We start from the raw sequence: 15070 nt of genomic DNA, 5'->3' as shown, positions 1-15070 counted from the left end.
GCAAGTAGTAAATAGACCAGATAATACAGTGGCTTGCAAAAGTATTCACCCCCTTGGCATTTTTCCTATTTTGTTGCATTACCACCTGAAATTAAAGGAGAACTATGATGTGAGTGCTTTTCACTCCCCTCATAGTTCTTGCCGACCTGTGACAATGAGACTGTCAAAGGTCGGCTCAGTAGATCGAGAAGTGAGCGAACACATACCGGCGTTCGCTCACCTCTCGATCCTGTCACAGCTCTCTGCCGTGACAGGAGAGGGGCTGGATTCCCAGCGCTGACTGGCGGATCGGACGGGGGAGGGGGCGGGTACAGCTGGCTCTGCCTCTAGATAGGCAGAGCCAGCTGTCACTCATGCAGCTGGGCGGATCCAGACATAATTGTCGGGATCCGCTTCAGCTGCGACGTCTCAGTATACCGCGAGCAGCAGCTCACGGTGTACTGTGGCGTCTCACTATACTGCGAGCTATAGCTCGCGGTATACTGAGCTTAGGGTGACGGGAGGACGCTAGTTTGTGTCCTCCCATTACCCTGAGGAGAACTATGGGGAAAAGCCTTAACCCCATAGTTCTCCTTTAAATCAGAATTTTGCAGGGTTTGTACTATTTGATTTACACAACATGCCTACCACTTTGAAAAAGCCATTTTTGTTATTGTAATGCAAACAAGAAGACAAAAAAAACCCAGAAAACTTGACAGTGCATAACTATTCACCCCGCCCCCCAAGTCAATACTTTGTAGAGCCACCTTTTGCAGCAATTACGGCTGTAAGTCTCTTGGGGTACGTCTCTAAGCTTGGCACATCTTGTTACTGGGCTTGTTGCCCATTCTTCAAGGCAAAACTGCTCCAGCTCCTTCAAGTTGGATGGGTTTCGCTGGTGTACAGCAATCTTTAAGTCATGCCACAGATTCTCAATTGGATTGAGGTCTGGGCTTTGACTAGGCTGTTCCAAGACATTTCAATGTTTCCCCTTAAACCACTCAAGTGTTGCTTTAGCAGTATGCTTTGTGTCATTGTCCTTCTGGAAGGGGAACCTCCGTCGCAGTCTCAAATCTCTGGCAGACAAACAGGTTTCTCTAAAGAATCTCGCTGTATTTAGCGCCATCCATTATTCCTTTAATTCTGACCAGATTGCCCGTCCCTGCTGACGAAAACATCCCCACAGCATGATGCTACCACCACCATGCTTCACTGGGGGGATGGTGTTCTCGGGGTGATGAGAGGTCTTGGGTGTGCTAAGCCGAGGACCCAGCGGCCGCCGATCACAGATGCCGCATCGGATGCCGGCGACAGTGGGGGCCACGGGGGCCGTACGCTACGGCATCGGAGAGGCCCGGGGGGCAATTGCCACCCTGCCCCCCGGCCCAGTCCGCCCCTGGGTGTGCGTCAGACATAGCATTTTTCTTTAAGGCCAAAAAGTTCAATTTTAGTCTCATCTGACCAGAGTAGCTTCCTCCATATGTTTGAGGAGTTTCCCACATGTCTTCTGGTGAACAGCAAATATGTTTAATTATTTTTTCTGTAAGCCATGGCTTTTTTCCTGGCCACTCTTCCATGACGGCCAGCTCAGTGGAGTGTACGGCTTAAAGTGGTCCCATGGACAGCTACTCTAATGTCTGCTCTGAAGCTTTGCAGCTCCCTCAGGGTTATGTTTGGCCTCTTTGTTGCCTCTCTGATTAATGCCCTCCTTGCCTGGTCCATGCGTTTTGGTGGGCGGCCCTCTCTTGGAAGATTTTTTGTGGTGCTATATTCTTTCCCGTGTTTAATAATGTATTTAATGGTGCTCCGTGGAATGTTCAGAGCTTCAGATTTTTTTTATACCCAACCCTGATCTGTACTTCACAACTTTTTGTCCCTGACCTATTTGGTCTTCATGGTCCGACTTGCTTGGTGGTGCCTCTTGTTCGGTGGGGTTGCAGACACTGGGGCCTTTCAAAACAGATGTATGTACACACTGAGATCATGTGACACTTAGATTGAGCACAGGTGGTCTTTATTTACCTAATTATGTGACTTCTGAAAGTAATTGGTTATACCAGCTCTTATGTAGGGGCTTCATAGCAAAGGGGGTGAATGCATATGCACACACCACTTTTCCGTTTTTTTCTTTTTGATCATTTTTTAAAATAAGTTATTTTCTTGATTTCACTTCACCATTTCGGACTATTTTGTGTATGTCCATTACATGAGACACAGAACAGGCAATACGTAGGTCAGGTAATACATAGAAGAGGTAATATACAGAACAGGTAAGACAAAGACCAGGTGCTGTACAGACCAGGCAATACGTAGGTCAGGTAATACATAGATGAGGTAATACACAAATCAGGTAAGGCACAGACCAGGTGCTGTACAGACCAGGCAATACGTAGGTCAGGTAATACGTAGATGAGGTAATACACAAATCAGGTAAGACACAGACCAGGTGCTCTGCAGACCAGGCAAAATGTACTTCAGGTAATACATAGATGAGGCAATACACAGATCAGGTAATACATAGAAGAGGTAATATAAAGATCAGGTAAGACGAAGATCAGGTGCTGTGAAGACAAGGCAATACCTAGGTCAGGTAATACACAGACCAGGTAATACATAGATACTGTGATATAGAGATCAGGTAAGAAACAGACCTGGTGCTGTGCAAACCAGGTAATACGTAGATCAGGTAATGCACAGACCAGGTAATACATAGATGAGGTAATATACAGGTCAGGTAAGATCAGGTGCTGTGCAGAGCAGGCAATACGTAGGTCAGGTAATGCACAGACCAGGTAATACATAGATCAGGTAAGTTGCAGAGCAGGAAATACGTAGGTCAGGTAATGCATAGATCAGGTAAGTTGCAGAGCAGGAAATACGTAGGTCAGGTGATGCACAGACCAGGTAATACATAGATCAGGTAAGTTGCAGAGCAGAAAATACGTAGTTCAGGTGATGCACAGACCAGGTAATACATAGATCAGGTAAGTTGCAGATCAGTAAATACGTAGGTCAGGTGATGCACAGACCAGGTAATACATAGATCAGGTAAGTTGCAGATCAGTAAATACGTAGGTCAGGTGATGCACAGACCAGGTAATACATAGATCAGGTAAGTTGCAGATCAGTAAATACGTAGGTCAGGTGATGCACAGACCAGGTAATACATAGATCAGGTAAGTTGCAGAGCAGGAAATACATAGGTCAGGTGATGCACAGACCAGGTAAGACACAGACCATTGCTTTCTAAAGGCAAAGAGTTTGGTTCCAATGGCAGCAATTAGCTAAGCTGCAGCTAATGGGAACTGTCTGTGTTAAAGGGAAAATCATTTTCATTAAAAAAAACACCTACCCAACTTCTTAAAAGGAGAACTATGAGGTGAGTGCTTTTCACTCACCTCATAGTTCTAGCCGACCTGTGACAATGAGACTGTCACAGGTCGGCTCAGTAGATCGGGAGGTGAGGGAACACATACCGGGTTCGCTCACCTCTCGATCCTGTCACGGCTCTCTGCCGTGACAGGGGGAGGGGCTGGATTCCCCTCTCCCCGCTCCGATCTGCCAGCGCTGACTGGCGGAACGGACGGGGGAGGGGGCGGGTACAGCTGGCTCTGCCTCTAGATAGGCAGAGCCAGCTGTCACTCACGCAGCTGGGCGGATCCCGTCATCTACGTCGGGATCCGCTCCGGCTGCGGCGTCTCAGTATACTGAGCTTAGGGTAATGGGAGGACGCTAGTTTGTGTCCTCCCGTTACCCTAAGGAGAACTATGGGGGAAAACACTGACCCCCATAGTTCTTCTTTAAGCCCTCTTCCTATTCCTCTTCTGATGACCACCCAAAATTTGGGATTTTCTTTCACTTGGATATCTATAAATGTTTGTTTTGTGCAAATAAATACAAAACAAATGTTCTCGGATGTCATTCTGAATGTTATTAATTAGGGATGCACAGATACTTTTACAGTACCAGTGCTGATACTTGGCATTTTCATGAGAACCACCAGGGTTGCAGCTGGGACCGGGCTCTGACACTCCACCACTGTCCTGAAATCATTAGTCTGTATTGTTTTAGAAAAACTGTCACATAACAGTAAATAAAAATGTATCAGTACTCGTACTTGTAAGTACTCGGCAAGTACTAGTACTCGTACTCACAAACCTGGTATCTGTGCATCCCTTTATTTATATTTATAAAAACAAAATCGTACATTAAAACAGAGATGTACCAATCCCAGGAGCTCCGTGTGCTCCTTACAAATGACAGCTGCCTCCAAATTTTTGAATTTTTCTCTAGTGTAGTCTTGGAGCTCAAAAGTATCGGTACATGTACTCGTACTTGTACCGAGTACTGTACTTGGTATCTGTGCAACCCTATTATTAATGTAATATGTAATGTAGTATTGCATTATGACCACTAGATGGAGCTTAGCTTAGGAAATGTATCTTTTCTGTGTTCCTTAATGCCATCTGGTGGCCATAATGCGATACTACATTACATATTACCATTGTTAACATGTAAAATTACATTCAATTTGTAAAGACAAAAAGTGAAAGAACATTCATTTTGCATGTGTAGCACCCTGCTGGAAAGAGTGCTATTAAATTTAGTATTATCAGATTGTATGCGGTCTGATGCTGATTTGTAGTTCAGGTTCATATGGTTTCCCCTAAACAATTTGTCATCGTTTGCATCTGTCTACTGCTAGGTGTACTGCAGGGTGTGCCCTGGTCACAGAACAGAGCGACCAATGAGGGACTGCTATGAGTGGATATCCCTCTCCAGCCAATCACTATTAGGCGATGGGCAGTGTTGGATGCTGGGGGAAAAGATAAATACTTGGGGTGGACCATGTGAGCTCTCTCTTCCTCCCCCGGGCCCTGCCTTTAGGGAGGCTGCAATGGATGGTCTGAGATGGCTAGGCCTGAAGCCTGGGGACTAGCTGTGTGATGACACTGGAGCTTGATGGGTGCAGGCCCAGTGGTTACTACTGATAACAAGGACTAGTGACTTTTACCTCAAGTATTCTGCAATAAAGTTCTAAGCATCATATCTACAGCCTGGACATCACTTCAATCGGTTACTCAAGAGCGTGATAAGTGATGATGGCAAAAGCAAGTAAAATCACCCCTAGACAAGAAGAGTTGCGGTAACCCATAGCAACTGACCCTAGTAGTCAAGGTGTGCTGTGAATCCATTATAGAGGTTTCTTACAGAGGAAATACAAGGAGACCCGTTAGTTCCTTTACTGTAGATCACCCCTTAGGAGCCAACGATAGTGTTATCCTGCATTGGGATATCACTGATCGAGTAAGGGGGACGCTACACATGCATCTGCATGAAACTAACGTTTGTATATATTTGCAGGGTGAGGGTTATAAATAAACCCCTTTAGGTCTCATGGGTTTATAACATCCAACAGCTGTCCTACTCCCACCACAGACACAGAACCAAACACTTTGAAGAAGAGCATACTCTAGGGATCACATTCCTGATTGGGTATGGTTTTATTTTGCCTGCCTCTGTCTTATTTGCACTTTACACTGATCAGCCATAACATTATGACCACCTGCCCAATATTGGGTAGGTGTCCCTTTTGCCACCAAAACAGTCCTGACTCACTGAGGCATGGACTCTACTAGACCTCTGGAGGTATGCTGTGGTATCTGGCACTGAGCCCTCAGTAGCAGATCCTTTAGGTCCTGTAAATTGCGAGGTGGGGCCTCCATGGATCAGACTTGTTTTTTCAGCACATCCCAAAGATGCTCAATTAGATTGAGACCGGGAGAATTTGGAGGCCAAATCAACACTTAAAACTCATTGTTTTCCTCAAACCATTCTTGAACCATTTTTTTCAGTGTACAATATCCTGCTAAAAGAGGCCACTGCCGTCAGGGAATACCGTTTCCATGAAAGGGTGTAGTTGGTCAACAACAGTGTTTAGGTAGGTGGTACGTGTCAAAGTAAAATCTACATGAATAGCAGTACCCAAGGTTTCCCAGCTGGACATTGCCCAAACCATCACACTGCCTCTGCTGGCTTGTTTTCTTCCCATAGTGCCTCCTGGTGACATCTCTTGCCCAGGTAAGCGACACACACGCACCCGGCCATCTACATGTTGTAAAAGAAAATGTGATTCAATTCTGATGCTCACATGCCCATTGTAGGCCATTATGGACACGGATCAGCATGGGCACCCTGATTGGTCTGCAGCTATGCAGCCCCATACGCAAGAAACTGTGAAGCACTGTGTGCTCAGACATCTCTCTATCAGAACAATGAACTTGTTCATCAATTTGAGCTACAGCCTTCACGCTTCATGTGCATCAGTGAGCCTTGGCCACCCGTGACCCTGACGCATGTTCACCAGCTTTTCTTCCTTGGACCACTTTTGACCTGGGACATATGTAGAGATAAGGAATTCTGACACTTTTCTGACATTCATTGAGAGCCCATTCACACCAGCCTGCTCACTCTGACCTGCAATGGCATCCAGTGCGCGGCAGAAAAATGCACCATGCTTGGATTTTTCCATAGCGCACCGCCATTCAAACCTGCAGTGGGATGTGAACACGGCGCATAGAAGACAATTGTTTTCTATTTGTCCTAGTGGTGACCTTCGTTTTATGTGTTTTTTCTTGAACAGAAATGCATATCATGTACAGAGATTATTGAAAAATGTGAACTTCATACTATCATCTGTCCTGTAGGTGGTGGTATTCACTTCTAAATGACACTTAGGTAATTGGAAAGCTGTAGATTTAGTTACTTGATGGTGCCAAGAATTATTTAATGTACATATATGCTCATTTTATGTGAAACCTATCACATATATTAGATCTGGGTTTTTTCTTTTATTTGGGATGGTAAACTCAGGGAGAAGAAAGAAGATGTTGACCGCAGATGAGCCTCTTCAAGTCACAGAATAAAGATGAATAACTCTACCAGCCAGCACCTGACCCCTGCTCTACCATGTTAGAGGCGCACACCCAGTCCCTGAAATGTACGTCATCATTTCACACCTGCTTAAGGACTCAGAGAGCCGAGCTGCTCATTACAATCTGCCTGTTACTCCCAGTGATAGAACACTGGCACCTTCTCAACAATTCCGCTATAGAAACTAGCATAACGTCACGTGACCGAGCAGTCAGCATCACATGCTCTCGCTGGGAATCTCCCTTCTTCATGACAGGGAAGTCAGGTGGCCAGGGGGGCGTGACCTGTGCTGCAACCTGCGAAGTATCGCAGAGAGAGAAGACCCCGGTCTACTGCCAGTCACAGGAGGTGAGTGTTTGGCAGGTAATGTGATCCTCTTCCTGCACATATCTCCGCTGTGCGATCATTAAGGGGTACCAGGGACTGCTGGGCAGTATAACATCGCTGTGTGATTGGCTCTCTGTTTACTCTGCACTACTTGGCATAGCTACAGGTATGATTTGTAATTCATCTACGTGCATGCATTAGCCCTTAGCTGTGTGTCGGTGCTGACTGTCACTTGTCATGTGGGGCTCCTCCTCTTCTGATGTTCTGTAGGTCACCAGCTTCTCAGTACCTGAATATTGTCCCATATCCTTGTGTGTCCTCTGATTTGTATAGTACACAGTGTACGGTGGCTCTTCCTGTGTACCAGCATTGTGCTCCCATTACATTCTGTACAAGAGAAAGTGCTACTCTGGTTTTCTTTTTATACTATGCCTATGGGACAACAAAACACATAGCTATTTTAGTTTTGGATCAAGTGGGGCAAGGGTTCGACCCTATGTTGGGATTCTGATGCTATGACCCCAGGGGGAGATCTCACCTCACTTCCTGTCTTAGTGATAGGTGTCGGAGAGACAGGAAATGATGGGATACATTAGAACTTTTATTACTGTGTCCCCAGCACAGGACAGCAGGGTGACATTAGACAAATGTTACCTATGGACCAGGTCCAGCTTGGTGGCACCCAAAATACCAGACGAGGTTCAAGAGGGATGCATCTTTCCTCTTGTTCTTCGAAAGTTCCTGTTCAGTCTAATGGCAGTTCTTCCGGCATGTCATCTGGTGGCAGAAGAAGTAGGGGTGAGGCCTTCACAACAAGGTGCCATTGATGTGTTTCTCTAAATACTTCCCTGTGTAACCTGTAGTGGACTGCACTAACACTTTTATTATAGTCTTTCTTCTGATTCCTAATTTACAAATGAAACATTTAGTATGCGTGATTTCCTGGTTCCTGACTATGACAATACCACACCCTTCCATGACCAGCACTGTCTGCTCTACCTTTTTATTACTTTGTATTTAGGTGCAGCACCCTTCCTTATTGCCCAACATCCTGAACAGGAACACTGTGTATACACAATTCTTTTTTTAGTGCAGGAGTCCTATGGTTTTTTATCACATATTCTATATAAAATCGGCGAGCCCGCAGAAACAGGCCCCATTTACACTTGCATTTGGAGTCAGTATCATGAGTATCACGAGACTCGGCGGAGTTTATGGGAACACCTGCTGACGAGATATGCTATACAAAGCAATAAGAGGCTGACAGCGGCAACAGCCATCCGCATGTAATCAGTCATGCGGGGATTAGCTGCAGATAATTGCCCCTGGACACAAACAGTTTGCATCTAAGGGTGATCATTAGCAGGTAATGGCTGCAGGCGCTTTCACCCGACTACCTGTGCTATGATTCAGTGTGCATTCGCCCAGCGCATCTGAGGTAAGACGCCATACACACAGACCTCCGGCATTTAGCACAGAATTGATCTGGAATGTATAAAGAAACTTTTATTTCCCAGATAAAGTTCTCCTGTATTTAAATGTACTTGCATTCACATGCATTTAGCTGCATTAAACCGGCGTAAATGGTTGCAGGAAGTGCATGTTTCTTGTTTGTGTAACCAAACGTCCAGGTGTGCATTCAGCCATAGAAAAGCAGTATATGCTTCCAGATGCATTTAGAAATTAGCTCCAAACTTATATAGACACGTGTATTTAGATGCTGTGTTCATGAGGCCTAAGGGTTCAGTCACATCAATGCGTCCTGGTGCAGTTCGCACCCGGAACACACTGGATCGCATACATAAAGCCGGGCTGTGTTCATGCATGCAGCATTTTTTCAGATCGCTCTGCACTGGAATGGAGGGCATTCCTGTACCACGCTTTCCAGTGCAGCCGATCGCACTGCGGTCATGGGGTGTGTGTCTGCAGTGCCATTGACATGAATGGCACCGAACTGCCCCATAACGCAGCCCGGCTTCATGTATGCGATCCAGTGCCATCTGGGTGCGAAATGCATCGGGACGCACTGGATATGGTGTGACTGAGCCCTAATTGAGGAGGGTGGAAGCAGGTAAGTTTTTGTTGTTCATTTGGGAACCACTGTCATATTGAGCAGAATGCGGCCATTCTGGATGAAGGAGAAACCCACACAACATAGTGGTGGACATGTTGGTGCGTTCTGAAGTGGCAGATCCTTTTGTAGTTCGCAAGTTATACTTTTGAGCTCCATGAAGGCATGGGAATAAAACTGTAGCCCCAAAGAACCATGAAGTGCTGGAAATTGTATTTATAATGATTTCCAGGGACCTGATGCAAATGTAAATGAAAACACCTTACAAAATATAATACCATTAGGTTGCACTACAGAATATATATAGATCTATATATCTATATAGATCTATATAGATCTATAGATCTATATAGACATATAGATCTATAGATCTATATAGATATAGAGAGAGGAATTAACAAAACTGGAGCAGACATAATCTGCAGCAGTTGCCCATAGTAACAAATCAGCTTCTCTCTTCAGTTTGTTCAGTTAACCTTGAAAATAAAAGGGAGAAGCCGATAGGTTGCCATGGGCAACTGCTCTAGATTTTGTATGCTCCAGTTTTGATAAATCCTCCTCGTTTTGTTTTTTAGTCTGAAGGTTTAGATACACGTAAAGCATGGCTGCTGCTCTCTTTCACTTTCATTTCTTGCAGTGCTTTCTTTCGGCCTCCTCCCATGTTTACCAGTGAGATGTTTCAGCAGTGACATCATGTCCAAGGCCACACACACAAATGAATGTTTCTCGTTTTGTGTAGATTCCTGCAGATACGGACACATTTGTGTTCGATGTACACGTCACATTTGTTAGCCCATACACTTGTCAGTCTTGTTTTCTGTATTATTTTGGGCATGGTTATAAGCAAGGTGAACTGCTGTTCCCCAGTGACTAGACATGCTCTGCAGGTCACATTATTATTATTATACAGGATTTATATAGCACCAGCAGTTTGTGCAGCGCTTTACAATATAAGGAAGACATTACAATCACAATACAAAAATCAAGACAAGATGAAGAAGAAATGCACACTTGTATCCAAAAGTGCAAAGGCCTCATTCACACCCAAACGTTTTGTTGTGCTTCTCAAAGCACGCCAACGTTCAGTGTTAAGAATCTAATTAGTTTCGAAATCACCTGAAACCGGTCACGCTCAATTATGAATGTTATGGTTTCCTGGCTTAGGTCTGTTGTCTAAGGGCCCATTCACACCGTTGCGGAACGGTTTTAACACTGTACCGTGCAGTTAACTCACACCTTTGCACAAGGCACTTATAGTGCGGTAGGCACGTTGTGTTGCCATTAGTTTGAATGGCATCCCAACACACCTCTTGGCCGCAATGCGCTCTACTACGTAACAACGCGCGGTAATGAAATACCATGTGTTGCGGTGAAAAAAAGTTATGCATACACTACTTTTTTCTTGTTTCTGCCGCACTATAACGCACGATAGGTACACTGCGCAATAGCGTGTGTTAATCACACGGTACCATGCAAAAAATGCATTGCATCGGTGTGAGCGGGCCCTATAGCTAGTGGTTAGAGATGGCAGCCATCACCTACCGTATGTGGGTCTGGCAGCTGACATATGAAGCTCTTCTCTCATTGGTCACATTTCTTGCATGAACTGCCTCCTTTCCTGGTGGTGATTCCTTTTCCATACATGTAACTTTTTCTTTGGATATTGAATATTATGGAGAAATTAACCAGATATGATTTTCTATAGATTGTAAGCCCCCAGGGGCAGGGCCCTCCTCCTTCCCATCTTGTCTTGATTTGTATTGTGATTGTAATGTCTTCCTTATATTGTAAAGCGCTGCACAAACTGCTGGCGCTATATAAATCCTGTATAATAATATAGGCACTGTATAATCAGCAGTGATATTGTTAGATACTATTATTATTATTATAGAGGATTTCTATAGACCCAACAGTTTGCGCAGCGCTTTACAATATAAGGAAGAAATTACATTAAAATTCAAGACAAGATGGTAAGGAGGGCCCTGTCCGTGAGGGCTTACAATGCATGTCTTTGTGTATTTAAATAGCACTGGAGATAATGTACATTTCATGCCTATTGTACATGACGCCACATGGATGGACGGTATATCCCTCCCTTGTTTAGGTGGTGGTCCTGTTAAGGTCACCTTGTATTCAGAGCCTCCTTCCCTGACTACAGCCAGTTCTGGTAATGAAAGGGTTAAACCACCAGCCAGAGGGTGTGTTTAAAAAGGAAGCCAGTCAGTCTGTCTGTGAGGAGTGATTGGAACAGGACACATGGCTATGTGTGTTAAGCTGTGGATACAGTCTGCCGAGACACTGCTGGGGTACCACGTCCATACTGGAACCCTCTGTGAGCAGGCTGGGACTCTAACCCTGAGGTGGGACTTGGTATACAGGCGCTGAGCTGAATCTTGTATTTGCTGAATATAAGCCATTTACTTTGACTGTGGAAAAGAATAAAAGTTTATTTTCTGATACGGCTGGCTACCGGTCATATCCGTTCTGAATATTACACTATATATAATCAATCAGTTTTAAAGACTGTGCCAGAATGTTGAAATAGCATTACCTTGTTGTGTGTGTGTGTGTGTGTGTGTGTGTGTGTGAGATTTCAGTTAAAATGGCGATTGTGCCTGCGTAGAAAAAAAAACGTTTAAATTGTCAATTTTTTTTCTGTCACTGCAGAAATGGCCACCCAGGCTCAAGGGTGCGAATTGGTGAACGGGCACCTAGATGTCTCTCAATATAATCTGTTATATAATAGAAATGAGACAGAGATGCTGGAACAGATTAGGCAATTACTTGGAGAAAACAACAAGCTCAAAGGTAACGAGTTATTTGTACTCCTTCTGTCTGACTCACTGATATCTATTCTACTAGTATCATACTAACCCTTTTACCTCTGGGGATGCATGTAAAGGTTGATGAAAGTAAAGGTGGCCATACACTCTACAACCATCGCAAGACTTTAGTCTTGCGATGGTTGTACAGGGATTAAAAAAACGTACGATCTGCCTATCTTGGACAGGCAGATCGCACTCTCGATCATCGCAAGCCCGCCCCCCTGAGGGGCGGGCTTCCGATGACCGCAATGCTGAACGGGCAGTGTGCGCGTGCGCACACCGGCCCGTTCGGCATTTGTCTTCCGAGCACCGTTCTAACCAGCCGAGAATCGTACGATTCCCGGCTGGTTTTCGAACATGCTGGTTCGACAGAAGACGTGCGACCGTACAGTAGAAACGGTCGCACGTCTCCGTTCACACTGCTCGATTATCGTACGAAAAACCGATCGCATACGATTATCGTACGATAATCATGCAGTGTATGGGCACCTTAAGAATTACACATTTTTATGCTTCATTGAATCAAAGGGGTGTATTTATAAACCATTTGCAGAGCCGTTCGCCCTGCAAAATTGCATGTACATTTGTTCTATGCAGATGGAGGCAAAATTAATGTTAGTATATTTTCTTTCCTGTCAATGTAATATTAAATAAATACTGCACTAGATGGAGCATAGAAAATAAGTATTTATTTCCTATGCTCCTCAGTTCCATCTATGGGGCCATAGTGTGGTGTTTACCTTGTATTACATTCAACCTGGGAAGAAAAATTGCTAATAACATTTGGCTTGCCTGCATTTGCATTTAAAGAATGTACCTGTCATTTTGCAGGGTGTATTAATACACCCCAAAGTGCCTAGCATATTCTGAAGCTAGTGTAATATAACTTTAAGAATTTCCGATTTTTTTTTTTTTTTTTTTATGTGCTCTCATTTATCTCATTCTGGTTATCTATATTTCAAAGTCAATAACTGCACCTTTATTTAGAAGAAGCCAAAAGGTTACTGGTTTGTTTTTTTTTAAAACTTCAACTTCATCCATTTAAGAGTACCTCCAGACAAAAGGTTTCTCTTGTTTTGGTCCAGCTATTGATAACAAGGAACCGTTTTTAAGTTTTCGGGAAAGGATTTGAACCCATATTAGGTGTTTATTGCTGCCTGGATCTCCTCTGGGGAGAGACCAGCTTACTTCTTGTCCTGGTGACCACCATCACGGAGACAGGACGGGAGGGAAGTTCTCCCCCAATGGGTAAAAGACAGCAATGAAAACCGAACCAAGATTCAAATGTAGCCACCCTCCAGAAGGAAGGACAGTGTCGGTACCAATTCAGAGATGATTTGAGGATCTACAGCTGAGTGACACACACATAAGATACATTTTTGTTAATAGTTGAGGTACTTGAATGCATTTTTAGGCCCGAGGCAGACCTCGCGATTTCAGGATTGCGTGGTCCTGTACAATGCAGGCAGCGATTGCCGCGCGGCCTCATTGATTTTAATGGGGTGACATCCGCGCGACAATCGCAGAAAAAGGTACATGTTTTAGCCGCGGGAAACAGCGCAATCCGCCTGGCGCAACTGGGGTGCCATTAGAAAATAATGGCACCCACAGCGTGATCGGTTCACACTTTGGCGACTCCTGACCGGGCTGTGAGGTGTCGCCTAGGTGTGCACCGGCCCTTAAGGTTTTACTCCTAAAGTTTAGTGTCACTTTAACCCCTTCGTGACTGACGAATTACAGTGTACGTCGCCAGCATCGGGGCTGTTTAAACAGACTCCCGGTGGCTATTGCCGCCTGGACTCTGTTTAAACTTGTAAAGCCGACTGTCTGCTTTACAACAGAAGCGATTCTGGCGACTTACATGTCGCCAGATCGCTTCTGTGTTCCGTAGAAGGGGCCGCCCCTTTCAGCTTCTCTCTTTAATTTTCAAATCTTAACTGAACAAACTGAAGAGAGAAGCTGATTGGTTGCCATGCACAGTTGCTCCAGCTTTTGTCTGCTCCAGTTTTGATAAAATTCCCCCCACTGTGAGTTCCTGCTGTCTATTGCAAGATGACAGAAATGAATAAATGTGTATCTTCTGTGTAGAAGCCATGAAGCAGAAAAGTCAGGAAATGAAGGAGCGCCTTGAAGAGCTTTTAAAAAGAGGGGAACAAGGACGGGGTGAGCTTCCAGAATTTAGACAGCGTGCACTTGAACTGAGTAAGGAGAATGAATTGCTGAAGAAAGAAATTCAGCATTTAAAGGAGAAACATCTGCACACACAGGTACCTGTCATTGGCATTGGTATTGATATTAAAACTGTCAGTGGGCTCCTGAGCCCAACACTAAGATGTACCTAAACGCCTTCAATGCCATTCATTCCAAAACAATCTATGTTGAATCTTCTCCATGATGTATATTCTCAGAATGCAGAATCTTTAAACCAGCTATTCTAATTTTATCTGAACCATCTTTAAGACATTTAATGTCTGCACATACCCACGTTAGTGTCTTTTAGTCATCAATATATTCTGCCCCTTAGAGTGAAGAGGAGAGCCTGAAACATCAGAAGGCACAGATTGTACGTCTTCAGACAGAGAAGGCTGATCTGGTTGGAATCATTTCTGAGCTACAAGTGAAACTAAGCAGCTATGGCTCCGAAGACTCATTTGTTGAGATCAGGTTTGCAGTAAGTTGATTTTTTTTTAATTTTAAAAGGGGTTTCATTTGAAAGTAAGGAACTTATTCCTTCTCTATAATAACACATCCAGTGATCTTGATTTCAGGGCCTGTTCCCTCCAGATGCATGAACGGGCCCTCACGCATCTGGGACTTGCAGTCTTCCATTTACAGATCCCTGTGAATAGATCTGTAAATGGATAATGCAGCTGAATTCCTAAATGCACAGGACGCTTCAGGGAGAAGGACACCGCAATTCATGTAGGCTGGGTGG

General features: G+C 44.5%; 1 protein-coding gene across 1 annotated transcript in view; it reads left to right on the top strand.

Moving 5' to 3' along the window:
* The first annotated feature begins 11975 nt into the window (after window positions 1–11975).
* Window positions 11976–15070, top strand: part of OPTN (optineurin) — a 22027-nt gene continuing 18932 nt past the window's right edge. The window contains exons 1-3 of the mRNA XM_018553715.1: window positions 11976–12118; window positions 14224–14402; window positions 14660–14806. Coding sequence (XP_018409217.1) covers window positions 11980–12118; window positions 14224–14402; window positions 14660–14806 — 465 coding nt within the window. The 5' untranslated portion in view covers window positions 11976–11979. The remainder of the gene's footprint in view (window positions 12119–14223; window positions 14403–14659; window positions 14807–15070) is intronic.

Source organism: Nanorana parkeri, unplaced genomic scaffold, assembly GCF_000935625.1.
Source record: "Nanorana parkeri isolate BGI_ZX_2015 unplaced genomic scaffold, ASM93562v1 scaffold128, whole genome shotgun sequence".
NCBI classification, from domain to species: domain Eukaryota; kingdom Metazoa; phylum Chordata; class Amphibia; order Anura; family Dicroglossidae; genus Nanorana; species Nanorana parkeri.
The sequence above is the reverse complement of the archived record's forward strand: the minus strand, read 5'-3'. Positions and strand labels throughout refer to the sequence as shown.